The following is a 27,632-nucleotide window of genomic DNA, read 5'->3' on the forward strand; positions in this document are numbered from 1 at the left end:
TGAAGATTTAAGATAAGATTTTATCATAAGGATTTACAGTGGCGGACAAAAAAAACTGCATCACCTTAAAAAAAAAGTAACATTTGTAGTGAAATGTATAAGATATTGTTTGATTACAGTCATTTTGTTTGTGGCAAAGGTATTGCATCACATAATGCTTCTATTGCATCAGACATTAATTGCAAGGTATTGCATCATCAGCTGTTTCTATAAATATGGTGTTTTAACAGTATACACGCTTAGTAGTATCATGTTTCGTGGAGGTGTAAGCATGGCTCCATATGTTCAGTTGACACCAAGAAAAAAAAAATTGCTCTTGCTCTGTCCCAGGAAAGGCTTTCTATGCATGCTATCACTGATAAAATAGGCTACCACCAGTCAACGGTATTCTGGGTGCCGAAATTAAAGCATGAAACTGGTGATGTGAAGAGAGGACCTGGATCAGGCTGTAAGAGTGACTACGCCTTCCCAAGATCGACATTTGAAAGGCTATGCCTTCGTAATCACCATGCTAGTGCTGATCTAAAACTGGCCTCTGGTGTTGAAACAAGTGCACAAACTATCCAAAGACTGCTTTTGGAATGTGGTCTGCACGCCTATCTTCCCAAAACAGAAGCCTTTCTTGACCCAACAAATGAGGAAGAAGCGACTTTCATGCATGTTTCATGGACAAAAGAGCAATGGGACACTGTCAACTTTTTTGCCGAATCAAAATTCAACCTGCATGGCTCGGATGGGAAGCGATATGTCAGAAGACGATAATCAGAGGCATACCATCCTGACTGCATAACACAGACTGTAAAATTCTTCACCTGTCAGATGGTCTGGGGATGCATAACAAGTAAAGGGGTGGGGCAAATTAAGTTTATTAATGGAACAGTGAATGCAGAAACCTACACTGCTATCTTGGAGGAGTGCCTGAAACCATTATTAGGGATCACCACACAGACGTCCAAAACTACATTTTTAACAGGACTCAGCATCTTGCCACACAGCAAAATTGGTAAGTTTTATGCTATTTACATTTAATGACTATTTTGTTTTCTTGTCTCACAAACCTTAAAACATACACCAATGTTTTTCTCTCTTAAGGTGCAGTCATACCTCAGAAATGCTGGCATTACAGTGTTGGACTGGCTCAGTAACAGCCCAGATGTGAACCCTATTGAAAATTGCTGGTACATAAATGTCATCTAAAATTGCCCAGAAGAAGCCAACAAGTAAAATTCAGCTGCAGGAGAGCATTGTAAGCGGGTGGTACCATGAAATTTGGTAACCGTATATCCAGAAGTTGATTAACTCTTTGCCAGATCGTTGCAAGGCTGTAATTGCAGCTCGAGGAGGAACTACAAAATATTGAAGACTTATCTTGCTGATTTACATAATACTTTTACGTTAACTTGTCATTTCAGTTTTTACATATAAATGCAATGAAATGTATGTTTGGTTTTCATGGTTGCCATTTGTATGATTTCTCATATTTCCATTAATTACGCATTTTACCCTTTGGGAAGATATTTATGGCAATCAGGTGGAGTCTTTTTATTGGATTTCATTCACAGAGATATATATCCTATCTGACAAATGCATTTCGAACATTTCTACAACCCACAATGCAGCACAAAACACTTATTTGAAAAATTCACAAGTGATGCAGTTTTTTTGTCCACCCCTGTAGAATAATAGTATTCAGTATAAAAGTATATCCAATGGCCATGAGATCAAAAAACTTGGTTAATGTGTTATACCCTATAAATAAACAAATAATCAATAATGAAATAATATAATAAAATAAATGCAAGTAAACTAAAATAAAATGATGATGAGGCAAATTACTGATATTAGGATACATTGAATGGTACATTGACAAGGCTAGCACCATTCAATATATATCCAGTCAATAATTGACAATCACTATCTGTTTCTGTTTGTTATATGCTAGTTTAGCTAGGTCCAAATGATCTAAAATTATCCAAATTATATTAAAATTTTAACAGCAGACTGGCTAAATAACAGCAGTTTGCTGCTAGATTTTAATATAATTTGGATAATTTTAGAATGGGAATCAGAGTATTTGGCAGAATATGCATCCGAATAAATTCGGACATATAGTGATTGGAACTTTGCCATAATAGGAGAAACTTGGGAAAAAAAAAAAGAATCCTTTTACATTAAAATATTTAGTCAGGTATCTTTAAAGAGAAACAAGGGGATAAATATAGGTAAACTGTGGAATGAGCTTTTCAACAATAAAATTAAGTATGGACTATTGGAGCATATTGTAGAGAATGCTGGGAAATGTGAGGCTGTGAGAACACTTAAAATCTGGATTAGAGATGCCTCATACATTATGATGTCATCAGTTAGAGAAAGGCCAATATATAATTGTTCTGACCCATGCATGTGACCAAGAACCTGGTAAAGGTTCTTGGTCACATGACGTGATGTTTTTAACGTGATGCTCCCCTATTAAGGTTATCTGTTGTAGTTTATAACATGTTTGAATAGTTTATTTCTCGATGCATAAGTTTTATTTATTTTTTATTAGTTTTTATGTAGTGAATGTTTCAACATTATTGCAGTAAAATGCAAATAATTAGTTGATTAGAGTTGGTGAACGGATTTTTATAGCAGGTAGTAATATTAAAACAAAAGCTTTAAGATTCCTTTAATATATTCTTTCCCTATTAAAATTAGCCATTTTTTTTTTTTCCCCTTTACAATAGCATTGCACCATCACAGGTTATTATGATCACGAAAACCACGTTATCTTTCTCCATCTGATAGGAATCTCTGATACTCATTATGTAGTACAAGCATGTAATCTCTTGGAAAATCAATTCAGGGAGAAGGTAATATTATTGTTCATATTTGATTTTGATATAAATGATTAAGTTGTTGAACAGTTAAAATCAATCTCTGAACCTAAGCTGTTGATTAAGAGATATCAGCTGCTACCATTATCCTAACCTGTCTCTTTTTGTGTTCCTCTTAAAATTGTCCAAAAAAATAATTAAATTTTTTTAATAAGCTTCTGATAACTATAAATTCTCTCACATTTTAGATTAATATATATAATATATATATAATTGATGCTCTCAAAATCAGTATTTTTTTATTTGGTATATATAGCAGAGATTATCATCCCAAAGACCTAGCTCTCCTTACAAGAAATATGATAATAATCTTGTCAAAAGTAATAATCTTGTAACAACCTATTACATCAAATAAAAATATGATGTAATAGGTTGTTACATAGTAGGCATGTCCAATTGTTCAGATAACAGAAAAAGTGGGATATCCAAAATGAACTATCAAAAAACATTGAACAGCACTAGAAGAAGAAATAACATGACCATGCATTCCAATCCCAGCAAACTGCAAATTCTCCCCTTCCCAAAACATGTCAACAGTTGAAGCAGATAGAGAAAAGAATTGTAAAGGCACCCTCAATGATAATGAATTGATTCGAGAGAGAGAGAGAGAGAGAGAGAGAGAGAGAGAGAGAGAGAGAGAGAGAGAGAGAGAGAGAGAGTGTGTCATAACTAGGATAAATATATGACCAACAAAAACATAAGTGTCACCTGTGGTTTCATGGCTGCATGTAACTGACTCCCAAATGAGAACTTTAGAATTTATAGAATTGATAAATTGTGATGTAGAGTGATGAATAATACTATGTAGTCCAGGTATTAGAATTGACATACCTAGATGGATTTTATACCCAAAGAACAACTTAATCCCAGATTATATTGCAACAACAACAAATATGAGCTGGGATAAGAATTTTAGTTCAAGCAGAGAACAGCTGTAGCCTAATGGGGAGCAATGGAGCAAGCTTCCAGTTGCCATCTACAAAAAAACTTCTAGAAAGTAGTAGTAGTAGTATTGGCATGTGATGCAAGAAAGCAAGTGTATGAGCTTATGCAGCATCAGCCAAAAAAAAAAAAAAAAAAATCACATCATTCCCTCCAAATGCCTGTCCAGTTCTTCCTTAAATTTATTCAACCTATCAACTTCCACAACGACTGATTGAAGTTTGTTCCCGCAATTAACCACCCGCTGGCTAAAGGGAAATTTCTACACATTTATTCTACATCTGTCTTTTCTTAATTTGAATTTATGCCCCCTTAGGTTCGTAATGTGAACAAGTGGAAGGATCCCATCAGAATTCAGTGTCCTCAACCCATTCAAGGCCTTATACACCTCAATCAGATCACCGTGCAGATGCCTAGTCTCCAGCAACTGCAATTTGCAGAACTTAAGCCTCTCTTGGTAAGAGGATCCCTTCATTCCCCTCACCAATCTTGTTGCCCTTCTCTGTACACGCTCAAGTAAATCTACATCCTTCCTAAAATGAGGCCTCCAGACCTGTACGCAGTACTCAAGGCGTGGCCTGACCATTGCCTTATAGAGAGGGACAATCACCTCCTTCTCCCTGCTGGCAAAATTCCTATATATCATTGACAAAACCCCATGACCTGCCCTGGCAGCCTGTCTGCATTGCTCAGAAAACTTCATATCTGACTTCACAATTACTCCCAGGTATTTTTCATTTTCTACCACCTTAAGTGTAGTACCACACAGTTGGTACGTTTCTCTGGGGTTACTTCTACCCATATGCAGTACTTTGCATTTGTCAAGGTTAAACTTCAGTTGCCACTTCTTAGCCCATCTGCCCAAATTATCTAGATCCTGTTGCAGTAGCACACTGCCATTACTGTCATTAACAACCCTGCAAACCTTTGTATCATCTACAAACTTCGACATTAAGCCTGATATACCTTCATCAATATCATTGATAAATATACAAAACAACAGTGGACCTAACACCAAACCCTGTGGGACTCCACTAATAACATTAGTCCAAGAAGAGCAGCACCCATTGATTACCACCCTCTGTCTTCTCGCACTTAACCATCCTTTTATCCATTGTAGCAACTTACCCTTAATACCATTCTGCTCCAATTTGTACAATAGTCTTCCATGCGCAACAGTGTCAAAAGCTTTCCTGAAATCCAAATATACGATATCAAAATTATTTTTTGCATCCAGTTCGTTTGTAACCACATCATAATATCCCATCAAATTTGTCAGACAAGACTTTCCCTTAACAAACCCATGCTGTGTCTGAATTATTGCTGCAGTCTTGTCTAGATGATCCTGCAATGCATCTTTAACCAGCGACTCCATTATTTTACCCGGAACAGAAGTTAAACTAACTGGTCTGTAATTACTCGTGTCACCCTTCGATCCCCCTTTGTGAATTGGGGATACATTTGCACATCTCCAGTTCGTGGGAACCTCCCCTGAGTCCAAGGATGCTCTCATAATTATGGCTAAGGGTTTGCTTAGTTGCTTTGCCACCTCCTTTAATATAACTGGATAGATCCCATCCACCCCAGGTGCTTTTCTTATGTTTAACTTCAACAATTTCTCCTCCACTTTGCTTTCAGTTATTACAAAATCATTAAGTATCCTGCGACAATTTGATAACCTTCTGCCATTTTCAAACCTTAATAATTCCTCATGTGTGAATGTAGATGCAAAATACTCATTCAGTTTGTTTTCTATCTGAGCAGGATCAGCAACAGTCGAACCATCGATGTCAAGTGAACCAATCAGATTCATCCCCTTCCTTTTAGAGTTTATATAAGTAACGAAATCCTTGTTGTTTTTCTTAGCATCCTTTGCCAAGGATTTCTCATAATCTGCCTTCGCCTGCCTAACCTCCTTTGTGACCTGATTACATACTAGCTTATATCTGCAATAGGCTTCTGAGTTGCTTGAAAATTTATATGCATCCCATGCATTTTTCTTCCCTGTTAAGAGTCTCATTAGTTCATTAGATAACCATTTAGGCCTAAACCTTGAACAATATTTCTTAATAGGTATGAAACTTTTAGTAGCATCCAAGATTAATTCCTTGAATGCTTCCCACTTAGAATTTACTGTTGGTAACATCGTCAGTTGATTCCACTGTACAGAATTTAAAAACTGTCGGAGACCACTGTACTCACCTTTACGGAAGCAAAAACCCTTTCCTTTACCCCTGATGGTAATTAAATCTTTAAGTAAATCGCACATCAGTACACTGTGATCACTGCCACCTAGTGGTTCCTTTATCTGCAAATTCTTAATACACGAATGATCATTGCTGATAACCAGATTTAGAGCTTGAAGGACAGGGTGGATGCCCTCGAAGTAACTAAATTGAGGGCCCATCAAGCTCTCAGCTGCCCACATCAACGCCAGAGCTTGCACTTGGTCATCGCGCAACACAGCGGCAACCCTCAAGGCAGAATGCGCTGGTCCCAAAGGAACTAGTAGTTGTTGGTGACTCTATTGTCAGGGAAACGGGGAACATGCTTTGTAAAAAGGATAGGTGGAACAGGACCAGGGTATGTCTGCCAGGGGCAAAGGTTGATGACGTTGTAGAGCAGATATCATCTTTTAAGGGAACAAAAGGTGATATAGTTGTACACGTTGGCACTAATGATATCAAGAGTAGGAGACCGGCAGAATTGCTTAACAGGTCACTGTTGAAAAAAAGCCGTGAAATAGGGTTGAAATTGAAAGTGTCTGCAATTCTGCCCAGACACGATAGGAGGGAGTATATGATGAGAGCCTTGTCGATCAATTCGGTCCTGGAAAGGTTGTGCAAGGCTCAAGGGGTAGACTTTTTTTCAGCCTGGACTGTACTTGTTAACAGGAGAGATTGCTTCTACAGGGATGGGATACACTTAAATAGGAAGGGTGCAAGAATATTTTCTGATGCTATCGAGGCAGTGTTAGGTGGGTCGGAAAACTGCTAGCTTGGGGGGAGACAAAGACGAATAGATTAACAGTAGCCACTGGCAGAGGTGAAAGAGATTCTTCCTCTGCTTCTATTGGAATGAACAGAAGCCTGAAAAACAAGATGCAGGATATTTCAGAGACTGCCGGGAGTCATTGCGGTACAAGTAAGCACATGGGTTGTGTTAGGGTAGATAAGAATAGAAATAGGTGCATGTATACTTGCGTGTACACCAATGCTAGGAGTTTAGTAAATAAATTTGATGAATTTGAGGTATTTCTCAAAGAATCAAAGGCGGATATTGTTGGGATATCAGAGACGTGTTATCACACAGATATAAGGAATGCAGAACTGGAATTTAGGAAGTACAATGTGTACAGAAAGGATAGACAGGATAGGAAGGGAGGAGGGGTTACGCTATTAGTTAAGGAACGCATAAAAACCAAGGAAGTGAAGCCTGTCGACATCGCTGGACAGTGCAGTGTCGAGTCAGTTTGGTGTGACATAAGCATTGGGAGATCAAAATTGAGAGTAGGAGTGTGCTATAGGCCTAATGACTCTGATGAGTATAATAAGATACTGTACAGGGAAATAGAATGGGCCTGTAAATCAGAGAATCTTATAATGGGGTATTTTAATTTCCCAGATATTGACTGGAATTTGGGGGCTGGTCACTCACACACTAGCAAGGCTTTTGTGGATTTATTGGATGATTGTTTTCTACATCAGCATGTTCAGGAGGCAACTAGAGGGAGTAATACTCTTGATTTGATTATCAGCAGTGATTCTTCATGCATTAAGAATCTGCAGATAAATGAACCACTAGGTGGCAGTGATCACAGTGTGCTGAAGTGGGATTTACTCAAAGAGGTAACTACCATTAGGGGTAAAGGGAAGGGTTATTGCTTTCGTAAAGGCGACTACGATGGACTGAGACAGTATTTAAATTCTACACAGTGGGACCAACTGATGATGTTGGTCATCAGTTGGTCAAATGCAAAATGGGAAGCATTCAAAGAAGTTATCTTGGAAGCTACTAGGCTTTACATACCAACTAAGAAATATTGTTCAAGGTTTAGGCCTAAATGGATGTCAGATGAACTGATGAGGCATATGGCAGAGAAGAAGCATGCATTGGATACATACAAATTAACACGTGACATAGAAGCCTATGATAGATAGCCTATGATGTAAACTCTAGAAGGAAGGGGATGAATCAGATTGGTCCACTTGATATCGATGGGTCAACTGTTGATGATCCTGCTCAGGTAGCTAACAAACTAAATGAATATTTTGCATCGACATTCACACATGAGGAGTTATTTATCGAGGGGAAAGCAAAAGGTGTATTCAACTCTAGCAGTAAGCTAGAGAATCTTGTAATAACTGAGAGTAAAGTGGAGGAGAAATTGTTGAAGATAAACACAAGAAAGGCACCCGGGGTGGATGGGATCTATCCAGTTATATTAAAGGAGGCAGCAAAGGAAGTAAGCAAACCCTTAGCCATAATTATGAGAGCTTCCTTGGACTCAGGGGAGGTACCCACAGACTGGAGATGTGCAAATGTCACCCCAATTCACAAAGGAGGATCAAAGGCTGACACAAGTAATTATAGACCAGTGAGTTTAACTTCTGTTCCAGGAAAATTAATGGAGGCACTAGTTAAAGAAGCACTGCTGGATCATTTAGACAAGACTTCAGCTATAGCTCGGACACAGCATGGTTTTGTTAAGGGGAAGTCTTGCCTGACCAATTTGATTGGATACTATGATGCAGTCACAAAGGAACTGGATGCAGGGAATAACTTTGATATTATATACTTGGATCTTAGAAAGGCTTTTGATACTGTTGCACATGGAAGACTGCTGCACAAATTGGAGCAGTGTGGCATTTGAGGCAAATTGCTGCGGTGGATAAAGGATGGCTGAGGGTGAGAAGACAGAGAGTGGTAATCAATGGACACTGCTCGTCGTGGACTAGTGTTATTAGTGGAGTCCCTCAGGGCTCAGTGTTGGGTCCATTATTGTTTTCTGTATTCATAAATGATATTGATGAGGGTATATCAAGCTTAATGTCGAAGTTTGCAAACGATACAAAGGTAGGCAGGGTTGTCAAGGACACTACTGACACTATGCTGCTGCAATAGGATTTGGAAAGGTTGAGCAGATGGGCTGAGAGGTGGCAAATGAAGTTTAACGTTGACAAATGTAAAGTACTACACATGGGAAACAGCAACCCCAGAGAAACGTATCAACTCTGTGGTACTACACTGACAGTGGTAGAGAATGAAAGGGACCTAGGGGTGATTGTGCAGGCAGATATGAAGTTCTCTGAGCAGTGCAGACGGGCTGCAAGACTAGCTCATGGGGTATTGTCAATGATATATAGGAATTTTTCTAGCAGGGATAAGGAGGTGATTATTCCCTTGTATAAGGCAATGGTCAGGCCACACCTAGAGTACTGTATACAGGTCTGGAGGCCTCATTTCAAGAAGGATGTAGAGCTGCTGGAACGAGTACAGAGAAGGGCAACAAGATTAGTGAATGGAACAAAGGGGGTGCTCTTACGAAGGAAGGCTTAAGTTTTGCAAATTACAGTGTCTGGACACTAGGCACCAGCGAGGTGATCTGATAGAGGTGTATAAAGCCTTGAATGGTTTGAGCATGCTCAATGCTGATGGGGTTCTTCCTCTCGCTCAGAATAATCACCTTAAAGGGCATAAATTCAAATTGAGGAAAGACAGATGTAGGATAGACGTGCGGAAATTTGCCTTTAGCCAGTGGGTGGTTGGTTGGTGGAACAGACTTCCATCCCTTGTCGTGGAAGTTGATAGCCTAAATAAGTTTAAGGCTGAGCTGGACAGGTAGTTTGTACGAACAGAGGGGTGAAGTGGAAGTGGTTTTTTTTTTTTTTTTTTTTTTTGGCTGATGCTGCATAAGCTTGCTTTCTTGCATCAAATGCCTCTACTATGCTAATGCTAAGAGTATTACTTTCTCTGGTTGCCTCTCGAACATGCTGCTGCAGAAAACAATCATCCAATAAATCCACAGAAGTCTGACTAGTGTGTGAGTGACCAACCCACAAGTTCCAGTCAATATCTGGGAAGTTAAAAATACCCCATTATAAGGCATTCCGATTTACTAGCCCACTTTATTTCTCTGTACAATTGTTCATTGTACTCATTCGAGTCATTAGGCCTATAACACACCCCTACTCTTATTTTTGCTTTCGCTGTGCTTATGTCACACCAAACTAACTCAACAGTGCACTGTACGTCTATATCAGCTGCATGCACTTCTTTTGATTTTATGTTTTTCTTAATTAACAGCATAACACCTCCTCCCTTTCTATCCTGTTTATCCTTTCTGTACACATTGTACTCCCCAAATTCCAGTTCAGCATTCCTTATATCTGTGTGACACCACGTCTCTGCTATCCCAACAATATCCGCCTTTGATGTCTTGACCAGCACTTCAAATTCATCAAATGTATTTACTATACTTCTAGCATTGGTATATATGCAAGCATACGTGCTCCTACTCCTATTCCTAGTTACCCTAACACATCCCATATACCCACCTATTTCAGGATGACTGCCATCCGTTCCTGAAACCCCCAACACCCCACGCTTCAGGTCGCTACTTATTCTAATAGAAGTTGTGCAAGAATCACCTTCACCTCTGCCTACGGCTACTGTTAAACTATTAGTCCTTGTATCCCCCCAAGCTATCAGTTTTCCGACCCACCTAACACTGCCTCAATAGCATCAGCAAATATTCTTGCACCTTTTCTATTTAAGTGTATCCCATCCCTATAGAAGCAGTCTCTCCTGTTAACAAGTACAGTCCAGGCTGAAAAAAATTCTACCCCTTGAGCCTTGCACATTCTTTCCAGGGCCGAATTGATCGACAAGGCTCTCATCATATACTCCTTCTGTCGTAGTAGTAGTAGTGGCACGTGATGCAAGAAAGCAAGTGTAGGAGCTTATGCAGCATCAGCCAAAAAAAAAAAAAAAAAAAATCACACCATTCCCTCCAAATGTCTGTCCAGTTCCTCCTTAAATTTATTTAACCTATCAACTTCCACAACGACAGATGGAAGTTTGTTCCAGCAATTAACCACCCGCTGACTAAAGGCAAATTTCCACACATCTATTCTTCATCTGTCCTTTCTTAATTTGAACTTATGTCCCCGTAGGTTTGTAATCTGAACAAGTGGAAGGATCCCATCAGAATTCAGCGTGCTCAACCCATTCAAGGTCTTATAGACCTCAATCAGATCACCGCGCAGGTGCCTAGTCTCCAGCCACTGTAATTTGCAGAACTTAGACCTCTCCTGGTAAGAGGATCCCTTCATTCCCCTCACCAATCTTGTTGCCCTTGATATTAATCCTGATATACTTTCATAAATATCATTAATACATATTAAAAACAACAACGAGCCCATTACTAAACCATGGGGGACTCCACTGATAACATTAGTCCACGAAGAGCAGTGTCCATTGATAACTCCGTCTTTTTTCCACTTAACCATTCCTTTATCCATAGCAGTAATTTGCCCTTAATGCTACATTGCTTCAGTTTATACAGCAGTCTTTTATGTGAAACAGTTTCAAAAGCGTTCCTGAAATCCAAGTATATGATATAAAAATTTTCTGCCTCCAATTCCTTGGCACTGCATCTTAGTAACCCATCAGATAAGTTAGCCAGGACTGCCCCTTAACAAATCTTTGCTGTACAGTATAATTGCATTCCTGTCCAGATGATCCTGCATTATTTCTTTAACCAGTGACTACATTATATTCCCTGGAACAGATGTTAAGCTAACAGATCTGTAATTACTCATGTCACCTTTTGATCTCCCTTTATGAATTGGGGGAACATTCCCGCATCTGCAGTCCATAGAGACATCTCCTTTGCTGCCTCTTTTAATATGATTGGATGGATCCCATTCCCCAGGTGCGTTTTTTATGTTCAGCTTCAACAATTCCTTTTCCTTTCCTTATTTCCTTACACTTTCAGTTATCACAGTCATTTAGCCCCCCATTGGAGTTGGATAAACCTCTGACCTCTAATTCTCTAAAGAATTCCTCATGTGTAAATGTGGATGCAAAATACCTATTCAAGTTGCCAACAACATGAGCAGAATCATTAATAGTTAACCTTTTCGACATCAAGATCTAAGTGGCTCAATGTGGTTCAATCCCTTCCTTCTACTGTTAATATAAGCATAGAAGTTTTTGCTGCTTTTCTTTGCCAGAGACTTCTCATAATCTGCCGTAGGTTGCCTAATCTCCTTTATGACTTGATTACAGATTAATTTATATCTACCATAGGCTTCTATATCACCAGATAATTTATATGCATCCCATGTACTTTTCTTCTCTGCCACTTGTCTCATTCATTCATCTGACATCAATTTAGGTCACAAGCCTTAAACAATTTCTTTATTGGTATGAAAAGCCTAGTAGCTTCTATGATTACTTCCCTGAATGCTTCCCAATTAGAATTTGCTGTTGGTAACATAATCATAGAATTTAAAAACTGTCTGAGACCACTGTAGTTGCTCTTACGAAAGCAAAAACCCTCTCCTTTTACCTTAGACAGTGGTTGTCTTTAATTAAATTCCACATTAGTACGTTGTGATTGCTGCTGCCCAATATGTCTTTTACCTGCAGATTTTTAATGCATGACAAATGACTGCTGATAACCAGATCAAGAGGATTGTTTCTTCTTGTTGTCTCTCTAATATGCTGCTGTAGAAATTTAAAATCCTCCATTATGAGACATTCTGATTTGCTTGCCCACTATTTTTCTGTATAGATCTATGGCATACCCATCAGTAATTAGGCCTGTAACACACTCCTATTCTCAATTTTGTTTTCCCAGTTATATCACCAAACTGACTCAACATTCCACTGGTCACCCATGTCGACTGGATGCACTGCCTTAATTTTAATATGCTTTTTAATTAGGACATAACCCCCTCCATCACTTCTGTCCTTCCTGTATAAATTGTACTTCCCATATTCAAATTCAGCATGACTTTTATGTGAATGATACCATGTCTCTGGTATCCCTACAATATTTGCATTTGATGACTTAATCGGTACTACAAATTCATCAAGTTTAATTGTAATGCTTCTGGCATTAGTGTACATGCAAGAATACATGCAAATGTTCTTACACTTAGTTACTCTTACACAGTATATGTATTCACTTGTACCATGATGACCCACAGCAAGAATAGAAATTCCTGATACATTGCTTTCAGAGTGAGGCGCCTCCGTAGCCAGGTGGGAAGGAGCAGCAGTGCGTAGCACACGCTTCTTGATTATACCGAAGTTCGAGCCCGTCACCACCAAATACGGAGGATGCGGAAAGGTCAGGGAATGACCACCGCATATCCCGGAGCAATATGGCCTTAGTTGCTAATGCTCCTAAAAACCAAACAAACAAAAACAAGCTTTCCGAGCTGCTGCATTTTCCAACAGAAGAAGTGCAAGAATTGGCATCATCTCTGCCTATGGCTCTCATTAATCTGTTAGTCTGTGTATCCCCACAAGCTAACAGGTTTCCCACCCACCTATCACTGCCTTATCAGCAGATATTCTTGCATCCCTTCTATTTAAGTGTACCTTCTCCCTGTAAAACCAGTCTCTTCTGTTAACAATGTTAAGATGTGTGTACAAATAAAGTGCACAGATCAACTTTAAATGGTGTAGTAAGAATTAATGGATGGTGTGGCAAAGCAACACCTGTGATTACAATTACAGGTGTTCATTATTTTAGCATTAACATTAACATTCAAGAAAGCAAGCTTATGCGGTATCAGCCCAAAAAAAGAAATCACTCCCATTTCACCCCTCTGTTCATTCTAAATACATGTCCACCTCAGCCTTAAATTTATTTAGGCTATCAACTTCCACAACAAGGGATGGAAGTCTGTTCCACCAACCAACTACTCGTTGGCTAAAGGCAAACTTCCGCACATCTATCCTACATCTGTCTTTCCTCAATTTGAATTTATGGCCTCTCAGGGCATAAATTCAAGATGGGATTCTTTCTCTAACCAAGAGGAAGAATCCCATCAGCATCGAGCATGCTCTACCCATTCAAGGCTTTATACACCTCAGTCAGATCACCTCGTAGGTGCGTGGTCTCCAGACGCTGTAATTTGAAAACTTAAGCTGTTCTTCATAAGAGCAACCGTTTGTTCCATTCACTAATCTTGTTGCCCTTCTCTATACTCGTTCCAACAGCTCTACATCCTTCTTAAAATGAGGCCTCCAGACCTGTATACAGTACTCAAGGTGTGGCCTGGCAATTGTCTTATAGAAGGAGATAATCACCTCCTTATCCCTGCTAGAAAAATTCTCATATCAAGAATAGCTCATTCCATGAGCTACTGTTGCAGACTGTCTGCACTGCTCAGAAAACGTCATATCTGCCTGCACAATTACCCCCAGGTCCTTTTCGTTCTCTACCACTGTCAGTGTAGCACCATAGAGTTGATACGTTATTCTGGGGTTACTGCTTCCCATATGTAGTACTTTACATTTGTCATTGTTAAACTTCATTTGCTACCTCTCAGCCCATCTGCTCAACTTTTGTAGAACCTGTTGCAGCAGTGTACTGTCATTAGTGCCCTTAACAACCCTGCCAACCTTCATATCATCTGCAAACTTGGACATTAAGCTTGATATATCATCAACGATATCATTTATAAATACAGAAAACAACAATGGACCCAACACTGAACCCTGAGAGACTCCACTAATAACATTAGTCCATGATGAGCAGTGCCCATTGATTATCACTCTCTGTCTTCTTCCACTCAACCACCCCTCTATCCATAGCAGCAATTTGCCACAATGCCACACTGCTCCAATTTATTCATCAGTCTTCCATGTGCAACAGTATTAAAAGCCTCTCTAAGATCCAAATATATGATATCAAAGTTATTCCCTGCATTCAGTTCCTTTGTGACCACATCCTAGTATCCAATCAAATTGGTCAGGCAAGACTTTCCCTTAACAAAACCATGCTGTGTTCAAGCTATAACTGAAGTCTTGTCTGCTTCTTTAACCAGTTCCTCCATTAATTTTCCTGGAACAGAAGTTAAACTAACAGGTCTGTAGTTACTTGTGTCGCCCTTTGATCCTCCTTTGTGAATTGGGGTCACATTTGCACATATCCAGTCCATGGGTACCTTTCCTGAGTCCAGAGAAGCTCTCATAATTATGGCTAAGAGTTTGCTTACTTCCTTTGCTCCCTCCTTTAATATAACTGGATAGATCCCATCCACTCTGGGTGCCTTTTTTATGTTTATCTTCAAGAATTTCTCTTTCACTTTCTTCTCAGTTATTACAAAATCATCTAGTCACTGCCAGAGTTTAATTCACCCCTGGCATTCCCCTCCCTGAATAACTCCTTATGTGTGAATGTAGATGCAAAATACTCATTTAGTTTGTTAGCCACCTGAGCAGGATCATCAATAATTGAACCATCAATATCCAGTGGACCAATCTGATTCATCCATTTCCTTCTAGAGTTTACATAGGTAAAGAACTCTTTGCTGTTTATCTTTGCATCCTTTGCCAAAGATTTCTCATCTGCCTTTGCCTGCCTAATCTCCTTTGTGACTTGGTTACACACAAGCTTATATCTATCATAGGCTTCCATGTCACCCATTAATTTATATGTATCCCATGCATTTTTCTTCTCTGCCATATGTCTCATTAGTTCATCTGACATTTATTTAGTTGTTAGTATTATTGTTTATTTGTTATTTAGGAGCATTAGCAACTAAAGCCATATTGCTCCGGGAATATGCGGTGGTTATTCCCTGACCTTTCCGCATCCTCCGTATTTGGTGGTGACGGGCTCGAACCCTGGTCTAATCAAGAAGCATGTGCTATGCACTGATGCTCCTTCCCCCCTGGCTAAGGAGGCGTGCCCCATCCATTTAGGCCTAAACCTTGAACAATATTTCTTAGTTGGTATGTAAAGCCTAGTAGTTTCCAAGATAAATTCTTTCAATGCTTCCCATTATAGTGTACCACATTTTGAGAAATTTTACTAAACGTTAAAATTAGTTTTCTAAGTTTTAATTGAAAAAAAATAAGATGGGGGAATGATAAATGATGCAGTTGCAATTAGTTAAATATAATCAATGCAATCTGGTATGTCTAGAGCAGGGGTGGGCAACTTTTTTCGTCAGCGGGCCGAATGAAATTTTCGTATCATGACGCGGGCCGGAATAGATTGAACGATTTAACAAAAAAAACCAGAACCTAAAAAATGTTATATTACTTGAATTACCAAATTATTAATGCATTTTAAAAAAAAAATAAATACAATATTTAAATAGGAGTCGATTATAGATAGGTACAGATAAGAACTACAATTCAGAATAAACATTTTTATTGTTATGATTACGAAGTAAATGCAGAAAACAAAAACTTTAAATGTGAGGGATTACATTTGGAATGTTCCTGATTTATGATTTCATCAAAATTGGGATTCAGTTCACTGGTGGTTATTCGTAGAACTGCTCCTAAATTTTCATCCGTTATTCTTGATCTAATTTTACTCTTTGTATTTTTCATTAAAGAAAATGTAGTTTCGCATAGGTATGTCGATCCAAAGAATGCCAAATATTTCTGCGCATTATCCAGAATATTTTTAAACATTTCTGGATTTAACGAGGCATAAAAGTCCATTATTGTTTTTTCAGCAAATTGATTCTTTAATATTAAATTTGATTGTAAATTTATCAGTTCCAACTGGATACGAGGTGGCGCATCATTGACATTAAAATTAAATGGTAGGCTTACTAAAGATAGATCTTTAGAAATTTTCTGAAAATCATCAAATCTTCTTGTAAATTCATTAAATAAGTCACTTATTATAGCCTCATATTTCTTAAAATCAGCACATTTCAAGTTTTTTTCTCTTTTTTGTAAGATTGGAAAGTGAGTTAACTGTTTATTTTGGAATTGTTGCGAAAATAACTTGAGTTTTCTCGTAAAAGATGTGACATTTGTATACATATCAAAAATAAATAGTCCTTTCCCTTGTAATAATAAATTTAATTCATTTTGATGCGAAAACATATCAACGGAGAAGAAAAAGTCCTTCAGCCACTGTTCATCTTTTAATTCACAAAATTCGTTCAGCTTGTCCTTAGCATTTAAGAAGTTTACAATTTCATCCAACAAATCATGAAATCGTTTTAACACTTTTGCAAGATTAAGCCATCTTATGTCCGTATGGTAAGGAATATCAGTAAAATCACATTCAATTTCTTTCAAAAATGTTATGAATTGCCGGTGGTTTAAAGCTCTTCCACGAATAAAATTAACTACTTTCGTTACAACCGATATAACATGCTTCAGTTTTAGAAATCTTTTGCAAAGGGTTTCTTGATGAATTATACAATGTAAGAAAATTATTTCTTTTCCTGGAATACGCTTTATTTCGTCGCTTATTCTTTTTAATAATCCAATGTTTTTTCCTGTCAAACTAGGACACCCATTGGTTGTGATGTTGACAATTTTGTCCCACTTTATATTATGTTTTTGCAAAGCTTCTTGAAGAGCTATAAAATAATCTTCGCCAGTCGTTGTGTCTTTCATAGGATATGCAGAAAGTAATTCCTCCGTAATTTCAAACATTCCTTCACAAATTCAGAAAATGATTTACATTTTTTTGCAACCTTATGTGCAACAATGTAACTAGCTTTTGTCAGAGCTGTATCTGTATTTGACAAAATTTTCAAAGTATTTTGTTGCTTACGCAAACCACATTTTAAATTTTGGTGAAAATAGCTTATATTTTACGAAATGTTTCGTTGAAAAATGCCTTTTTAGATTATATTCTTTAAAAACGGAAATCGTTTCTTTACAGACCAAACAAACAGCTTTATCGTCTATATTTGCAATTAAATATTTGAATGTCCAATTATCATTGAAAATGCGGCATTCGGCATCAATTTTTCTTTTTTTTAATTTGCTCATTTTATGGGCTATAAATTATAATAAATTAAAAATTGTAATAATTAGAAAAGGCATAAACTGACTTATAAAATATCTTGCACCAATATTATTTTTTCAATAAGAAGTCAAACCCAAAGGAACTTCGTTCGATCGATGCTACAATAAAAATTAGGAAATAATACTCTTTGACGCTGCGTAGAATCACCTGGTTAACTGCGCACTGCTTACTGCTGTACGCTGCACTGGCGCCATTCCCGATTGAACCGAATTAAGCCGAACGTTTACGGTTTACGGTGAGTGTAGTCAGGTATGGATTTTCTATATTTATGCATTTACGGAGGGGGCCGGATTCAACATCGTCGCGGGCCACATCCAGCCCGCGGGCCGAATGTTGCCCACCCCTGGTCTAGAGGGTACGTTAATCAGGTTCACAATCAAACTTTCTTATGTTTTTCTCACTTTTCACTCTTTGATGCCACCTTGTGAATTGGGGTCATATTTGCACATCTCCAGCCCATGGGGACCTCCCCTGAGTCCCCGGAAGCTCTCATAATTATGTTTAACAGTTTGCTTACTTTCTTTGCTGCCTCCTTTAATATAACTAGATAGGTCTCATCTACCCCAGGGGCCTTTCTTATGTTTAACTTCAACAATTTCTCCTCCACTTTGCACTCAGTTATTACAAAATCATTTAGCTCCCTGCCAGAGTTTGATAAACTTCTGGCATTCCTCTCCCTGAATAATTCGTGTGACTGTAGATGCAAAATGCTCATTCAGTTTGTCACCTACCTTAACAGAATCATCAGCAGTAGAACCATCAATATCAAGTGGGCCAATCTGATTCATCCCCCTCCTTCTAGAATTTACATAAGTAAAGAAGTGTTTGTTGTTTTTCTTTACATATTTTGCCAAAGATTTCTGTAATCTGACTTTGCCTCCGTAACCTCCTTTGTGACTTGATTACAGATTAGCTTATATCTACAAGGCTTGTGTGTCACATGATAATTTATATTCATCCCATGCATTTTTCTTCTCTGCCACGAATCCCATTAGTTCATCTGACATTTTTTTTTTTTTTTTTTTGTTTTCATTGGCCATATGGTGGAAGAAAGTCTATGGCTTATGCTGCTGCACCAGCAAAAAAATTATAATAATAAAATTTAAAAAATAATAAAAATAAAATAATAATAATTAGGGAGGGCTTTGCTCTCTGCTCACTGCACTTGCTTCTTTTGATAAAGTAAAATAATACTTACAGAAGCTTTTGACAGTCTATCTCTTCTTCTGCTATGAATGCATAAATATGTTACATATGTAAATCAAGAATGGTACCACATGGTATGTTAGAAGCTTGTTTTATTACAGTAAAACAAGCTTCTGTTACGTATTTTAGTGTTTTTATTATTAGCCATATGGTGTAAGGAATCCTGGGGCTTATGCTGCACCAGCCAAAAAAAAAATTTTCTGAATTACAGAAAGAGAGAGAATTGCCAAGAAAAAGAAAAATTAAAAATATCCAGCCCAGGACCCTGGGTGTGCCAAGCCCATACTCACGAGATGTGAGCCTCTGGGTTGTTTGTTACATATTACCACGAAACCCGCATATAATAAATAAATAAATAAATTTTCTGTTTATACTCCGGGACGACCAAACAGTCAGAGGAGTTAACAAGATAGACAGAATACAAGAACCAGCACCATATTCAGCAGTCACGGGCTTGAACCCCGGTCACTCAAGGCACGTGTACTTATGCACCCGCGCGCCTGACCACTAGGCTACGGTGGCCACTTCTCCCATATCTCTTCTCCCATTGGCTGAATAAATATCACTAGGAGGAAAATTATTTTAACGTATAGAAAGATAATAAGAAAATTTAAAATGAATAAATAATAAGAGAAAAGGAAATAGACAACCTGTGCGTTTCCCTCCTCCCGTTGGTAATTATCCAGCTGACCTTTGAATTTCCCCACACTGTCAGCCTCTACCACCCATGTAGATAACGTGTTCCAGTAATTTATAACTCAATCGCAAAAATAAAACTTCCTGCAATCCAGTCTAAACATCTCCCTCCCATAACTTGAAATTATGGCCCCTAGTTCTGGAATCATTTATAACCATGAAAATTTTGGCCTCATTCATTTTACTTATGCCTCTCAGAGTCTTAAACACTTCGATCAAGTTTCCTCTAAGGTGCCTAGTTTCCAAGCTCTGCAACCCACATATTCAGTCTTTCCCCATATGGACGATTTTTTGCCGTTATCACCAGGTGAGTTACCCATCTTTGGACCCTTTCAAGAAACAGTGTCTTTCCAATAGCCTTTTACAATGGGATTATGACGTTCTTATCTCTGCTAGCAATTGTTTGATAAATCATCAATAGGACACCATGGGCCTTCCTTGCAACTTGTCTACAATGCTCGGAGAGCTTCAGTCTGACCATATCGTAACATCCAAGTCCCTTTCCTCTACTACTGGCTTTAGTTCAACTCCACCAAATTTATAAGTTATTTTGGGGTTACTGTTTCCTAGGCGTAATACCTTACACTTTGCTGGATTAAAGCATAGTTGCCATTTTTCTAACCATCCCTGAATTCTATCTAGGTCACTCTGAAGAAGCTTTGCTTGGTGGTGATCATTGACATGATTTTCCCTCTACCAACCTTTACATTATCTGCAAATTAGACATCACGCCCTCTTTTGATTTTCATAAATGACATCATGCCTGTCATTTATGAAAATCAAAAACAAGAGTGGTCCTAATACTGATCCTTGGGGAACCTCACTTATGTCAACTCAATCTGAGGAATAGCAATTTATCACAATGGCTCACTTTGGACTGAGTCAATTGCTTTGCTAAAATCCAAATAAACAATGTTGAAATTATTCCCTAAGTCCAGCTCTTGAGTGATCCTGTCAAAATAGCTAACAAGATTAGTTAAACATGATTTTCCCTTTACAAAACAGTGCTGAGTAACCTTCAGAATTCAATTTCTATCTAAATGATCCTGAATTTCACCCTTGATCATTGTATCCACGATTTACCCTACTATGGAAGTTAGACTAACTAACTGGTAATTTCCCACTTCACTCTTACAACCGCACATTGGCACTTTTCCAATCCAACGGAATTACTCCTGTGTCCAGTGATGGTCTCATAATTAGCCTCAATGGTTCAATGCACTGCCTTGCCTCTTCCCTTACGATTATAGGGTATGTGCTATCAACCCCAGGAGCCTTATTGGCCTGTATCCTCAAGTTTTTTCATTAAATTAACATGTGAAATTTCAACATCATTAATTACATTTTTTTCAACTTCACTCTCATAATTTCTCATTGATATAAAGGGTTTTTTTCTGTAAATATTGATGCAGGCCTAAACCTTGAACAATATTTCTTAGTTTGTATGAACAGCCTAGTAGCTTGCAGTTAAAATCATCAGGTGGTCCCACTGTATAGAATTTAAAAACTTTCTCAAACCACCATAGTCACCTTTTTGAAAGCAAAAATCCTTCACTTTATTCCTGATGGTAGTTATATCTTTGAGTAAATCTCATATCAGCACACTGTGATCACTGCCACCTAGTGGTTCCTTTATCTGCAGATTCTTGATGCATGAAGAATTACTATTGATAATCAGATCAAGAGTGTTACTCCCTCTAGTTGCCTCCCAAACATGCTGCTGTAGAAAACAATCATCCAATAAATCCACAAAAGCCTTGCTATGTGTGAGTGACCAACCCACAAATTCCAGTCAGTATCCTGGAAATTAAAATCCCGCATTATAATAAGACACTCTAATTTACTGACCCACTGTATTTCTCTGCACAATTGCTCATTATACTCATTAGATTCATTAGGCCTATAACACAAACCTACTCTCATTTTTCCTTTCCCAGTGTTATGTCACACCAAACAGACTCAACATTGCATTGTTCACCCACGTCAATTGAATGCACTTCCTTAGATTTTATGTGTTTTTTAACTAACAGCATAACCTCTCCTCTCCTCCCTTCCTGTCCTGCCTGTCCTTTCTGTATACATTGTATTCCCCAAATTCCAGTTCTGCACTGATTATGTCTGTGTGACACCATGTCTCTGATATCCCAACAATATCTGCCTTTGATGTCTTGACTAGCACTTCAAGCTTATCGAATTTATTAACTATACTTCTAGCATTGGTGTACATGCAAGTATACATTCACCTGTTTCTACTCTTACTTACCCTAACACAGCCCATGTATTTACTTGTTCCACTATGACTCCCAGCTGTCCTGGAAATTCTCATTGCCTTGCTTTCCAGGCTGCTGCTCAATTGCATTTCGATAGAAGTTGTGCAAGAATCACTTTTACCTCTGGCAGCGGCTACTGTTAATCTATTAGTCTGTGTATCCCCCCCAAGCTAGCAGTTTTCCAACCAGCAATGTTCCACGCTAGCAGTTTTCCTAACTCTGCCTCGATAGCATTAGCAAATATTCTTGTACCCTTTCTATTTAAGTATATCCAATCCCTGTAGAAGCAGTCTCTCCTGCTAACAAACACAGACCATTCTGAGAAAAATTCTACCCCTTGAGCCTTGCACAATCTCTCCAGGGCAGAATTGATCGACAAGGCTCTCATCATATACTCCCTCCTCTCGTGTCTGGTTAGAATTGCAGACACTTTCAAATTCAACCCTAACTCAGAGCTTTTTTAAGCATTGTCCTCTACTTGTTAAGTAATTCTGTGGGCCTCCTACTCCATATATCATTAGTGTCAACGTGTACAGCAATATCACCCTTTGTGCCCTTAAAAGATGAGATCTACCCTACAATGTCATCAACCTTTGTCCCTGGCAGATATACCCTGGTCCTGTTCCATCTATCCTTTTTGCACAATATGTTCCCCGTTTTCCTGACAATAGTCACCGACAACAACTAGTTCCTTTGGGACCAGCGCATTCTGCCTTAGGGGTTGTTGCTGTGTTGCGTGATGCTCAAGTGCAAGAACTGGCATTGATGTGGGCAGCTGAGAGCTTTGTGGGCCCCTCAATTGAAATCCTTCGAGGGCACCTTCCTTCTGTCCTTCAAGCTCTCATATAAGCCCATAACAATGCCATTTTAGCACCTGATTTCCTCACACTCCTTACATTGCACACACACAAAAACATTTCCCTTGGCAATATTTTTTTTTCCTGATTGCTCCACAAACATCAAACAAGCAGTGCTTTTCAATAGACTGTGATTCAGAGGACAACTGCCCCCCCCCACCTCAGTTCTCCTCTGAGCCATAGCACTTTCACTAGTGTGAGCCTTTTGCTTTGCTGCTATGGTCTGAGTCATGATTTCTATTCAAGTTCAATAAAATTCTGATACAAAATATAACCCTAAATCTATATCCCAATGCAGTTATAACGCTATATATATGTATTTCGGTATCGAATATTATCTCCGAGTTACATTATATGACTTATATGTATTAATTTCATCATTGTATGATGTTTGTGGCAAAAACACTGATACAGTAGCAGTACGAGCAGTGAGTCATAACTTATAAACGTCACTAGTTAAATTTAAAAGATAAGCTAGTGAATTCTACTAAGCCTATTTAATATCTTTGTAAAACACAATTTAATATGTTAAGTAATCAAGAATACAGTAAAAATATTAAATATGCTTATCTGTTTTGCAAGAGCTCATTTTCTCAGATGGTTCACTTCTGCGACCTCAGCATCACCCCATTAGTGCGTGTAAAACAATATCACCTTTGTGCCCTTAAAAGAAGATATCTGCTCTACATCATCAACCTTTGCCCCTTGGAGACATACTCTGGTCAATAATATGGATTACATTATCAGTTTTACACTGTAACAATATGCTTGTTGAAATTATAAATTAATTATTAATAGCTAATGAAATTATCTATTAATGCCAACCTATGTGATTAAAAATTTCGAGATATCTATTTGCCACAATTAAGACACTAGAATTGCCCTACCACACACTACAGTACAATGTTACTGGTGCCTCCGTAGCCAGGTGGGCAGGAGCAGCAGTGCATCGCACACACTTCTTGATTAGACTGGGGTTCAAATCCGTTACCACCAAATACGGAGGATACGGAAAGGTCAGGGAATGACCACCGCATATCCTCAGAGCAATATGGCCTTAGTTGCTAATGCTCCTAAAAACCAAATAACAAACAACAATGTTACTAGATATGATATTTGCAACAAATCACCATTGCAATGGTTTTATGTATATTAAATAGTAACTTACAAAATCTTTAGCTAAATTTAAAAATAAATTAACACATGTGACTAGGACTATAAAGCTATTTAAAAATAAATTAACACATGTGACTAGGACTATAAAGCTATTTATAGAATACAATTTAATATGCTAATTAGATCAATAAAATGGCAAAATTTTTCAAAAACTTATCTGCTCCCAGGAACTCAAAATTCTTTGTCCAGTATATGGACTCTCTTAAACCAGGTCTTCCTGGATATTCGAATAGATTATCTGGATAGTTGGCTAGATTTTATCAGCTTCTGGCGACTTGTTCAGTTTTAATTGTAATATCTTTGCTTTCTAAGCTATCATATAATCATTCAGCTTTCAATTAGTATTAGCTAGCCCAGAGTCTACCTAATATTGATTGTATTAGTATTAACTACGCTTAACTTTTAAAAGATTGTAACTTTCGTCAACTTTCAAAAAACTGTATAACTTATCTTTATTGTTTGATATTTTGATATCAAAAAAAGAAAAAAAAAGAAGCAAATTCTTTATTACTATTGTTTTGAGGATGAGTACTAGAGATTAGTTATACAGTCTTTCACAAATTAGAAATTAATCTTTCTTGATGTTATGTTCAAGAATTAATCTCTGCTGAACATTGAATGTGATTAGTTGTATTATAAGGTTTTCAGCCTAATCAAGTGAATGATAAGATTATAAAATATTAATTAAAGATAACAAGTGTAAGTTTTCATACCTTTTACCTTTAGTTATGCTGGATGCAGCACTGTGAAGTGGTGATTTTTATTTGGCTATATCAGTTCAACAAATTGACATAACTTTGTGAAAAACAAAATTGTTTTAAAAATTTTTTTAATATAAAAATTAATTTTTTAAAATAAGATAATTTTTTTTCTTTTTATGGCTATACCATTTAAAAATATAATTGGTAGTGCTGATTGGAGAATTACTGAAATTCACATAATTTTAGTAGTTTTAATTTTTTGATATATTCTGTTTTTGATGTTCAAGTGCTTGAAGTATGTCTGGCATAGGGTTAATAAATGGCAAAAACTTCTAAACCAGCTAAGTTAAATTTGCAGATACTATTTTATTGCAACCAAATTATGTTTTACTCTGTCTTTTAATTAATTTAATTCTCATTAATTTCTTTCATTATTAATTCATTTAATTTCATTTTCATTCTCATTGTTTGTATATAAATATATTAAATGGCCATTATGGTATTGCTATTATGGTATTTATTGTCATTTATTTTATTTATTTGTTTATTACTTTGTTTAGAGTTTTCTTGAACTGTGGTGTGATCTGCAGTGTAAATTAGCAAAAGCGCTCCTTTTCCTGTTTAGCCTCTCTCATATTATTTTGGTAAGTAAATGATATTAGAATACACTTAATATTTCTTGTGTGCTGGTTGGGAATCTAATATTGAATATTTTTGGGTATCTATTGTCAAATGGATATGGGGTGTTTCAGTTAAAACAGGTATTATGGTCTGTTTTTCTTGTTTTTAGGTTTAAGCTACTTGTTGTCTGGACTTTTTTTTTCCTATTTCAGCAGAAATTTTTAAATTTCTTGTTAAAGTTAAAATTGGGCTAAGTATCCCTCTACTCTCATGCTCATCTTCAATCATCCCATATTTATTGGGTATAAGCTCATCACGAATATTGCTTCCTCTGCATTAATAAACTAGAGTTCCTTTTTCTTTTTGCATTCTAACTTTTCTTTTAAATGGCATAAATCTCAAATCCATCGTACCAATGAAAATTTTCCTACATCTGGAGTAATGTCCCCTAAAACTCTCTCTCAAATTGCTAGACTATCCAAAGGGCGGCAGTCAGGTTAATTAATGATCCATTTCTTACGAGTGTTCTTTATGTAGATGTTCTATTTTTGTTCCATGTTTTTTCTGTAGATATTTCCATGGGTGCTGCTCTTCTGAATTAACATTTTTAATTCTACTGCTTCCTCTTGCCATTCAAGCTACCCCAAATACATGCCTCAACTCATCAACATTCATTCACTGTCCAACACCAAATGCATAGAACTTTTTATCTTCCTCATTTATTCATTCTACTGATTCTCCTTAGAAAAACCTTCTCTTCTATATATTTACCAAAAATTACATTCTATAGAAAGTCAATATTAACAGTTATTTCTGTCTTTTCAGCCCACCCACAGAACTAAAGTACTGCAGGTTCCAATATACTATCGTGTTTGTAGTTATCATTAAAAATATAATTAAAAAAAAAAATATATATATATATACACCACCATTTAATTTTAAGGCAATGAAACACTGACATAATCATAGTTTATGGGTCCCTAAATATAGTACAATTACTATGAATTAAGTTCCAAATAGCAACATAATCTTGCCATAAATGTTCATGACATGTTGGAACTTCTTTGGTCTCTCTTAACTGAGGTCATCCAGCCAGAACACATCCTTAACTTATCCAGCCAGAACACATGATTAAAAACTATTCAGTCTGTTAAACTCAGTGACAGAACTAATAGAGCAGTTTTTGTTTTTTCTACTTCAGTAAACTATAATTTTGTCGGTTTACTGAATGGAGTTAAATGTTTCATTACTTTAAGGTTAATTGTCTACCTACATCATGTCTGTTACACAAGATCTAAATTACCATTTAGATTGATTTTTAAATTTAAATTTTGCCTGCTTACCTCCTTTTTTCTCATTGGTTTAGTCTAAAAAGATAATACTGTGCTTCCGAAATGAACAATTTTTTTTTTTTTTTTTTTTTTTAAGGAAAAAAATAAAACACAAGCTGTATATGATGTGAGCATTTCAGAGTGCATTTTGTTGTGGAATAGCTAGCTATACAAGGGCATTTGTGTTGTATCTCTTACACTAATGATTACTTGGAAAATTAAATGCACTTGGCATAATCCTTATGGGTTTTGATAATTAACTATATAATATCGGTGTAAATACACCATAGTTAACCCATATATTTGAGCTACGATTGTAGCGTGGAAGGCATCGTTTTAATTGTATCTCATAATGTGGTTGCCTTCACAACAAGATAGCTACTATTGAATTACTTCAAATAAATCAAATAAATAATGCTTCTCTAGTAGAGAAGACTACTGTTATTTATTTTCAGCGTACCACCACCCAGACGATCGTTTCGAAGCTTTTTTGGCTTCGCCATCAGTGGGCGGGTAGGTAATACAATATGCCATCTCAGTTGCGAAGTTATGGTGTGGTGGTAAAGTTTACCACCACACCATTCTGGCATCTCTCATAATGTGGATATAACTTCGCAACTGAGATGGCATATTGTATTACCTACCCGCCCACTGATGACGAAGCCAAAAAAGCTTCGAAACGATCGTCTGGGTGGTGGTACGCTGAAAATAAATAACAGTAGTCTTCTCTACTAGAGAAGCGTTATTTATTTGAAGAAATTCAATAGTAGCTATCTTGTTGTGAAGGCAACCACATTATGAGATACAATTAAAACGATGCCTTCCACGCTACAATCGTAGCTCAAATATATGGGTTAACTATGGTGTATTTACACCGATATTATATAACTAATGATTACAAAAGTAATAATATTTAAATGA

The 27,632-nt window shown here is 37.3% G+C and overlaps 1 protein-coding gene across 1 annotated transcript in view; it reads left to right on the forward strand.

The window, feature by feature from the left end:
• Positions 1 to 2,397: 2,397 nt before the first annotated feature.
• The window catches only part of LOC150089107 (nonsense-mediated mRNA decay factor SMG8-like), a gene marked incomplete at its 3' end in the record, with an annotated part of 262,505 nt that continues 237,270 nt past the window's right edge, over positions 2,398 to 27,632 (forward strand). Inside the window, exons 1-3 of the mRNA XM_090370415.1 lie at positions 2,398 to 2,418; positions 2,727 to 2,852; positions 25,320 to 25,403. Coding sequence (XP_090226541.1) covers positions 2,398 to 2,418; positions 2,727 to 2,852; positions 25,320 to 25,403 — 231 coding nt within the window. The remainder of the gene's footprint in view (positions 2,419 to 2,726; positions 2,853 to 25,319; positions 25,404 to 27,632) is intronic.

This window comes from Mastigoproctus giganteus, chromosome 3, assembly GCF_048544385.1.
Source record: "Mastigoproctus giganteus isolate SK-2022 chromosome 3, ASM4854438v1, whole genome shotgun sequence".
In the NCBI taxonomy this organism is placed as follows: Eukaryota; Metazoa; Arthropoda; class Arachnida; order Uropygi; family Thelyphonidae; genus Mastigoproctus; species Mastigoproctus giganteus.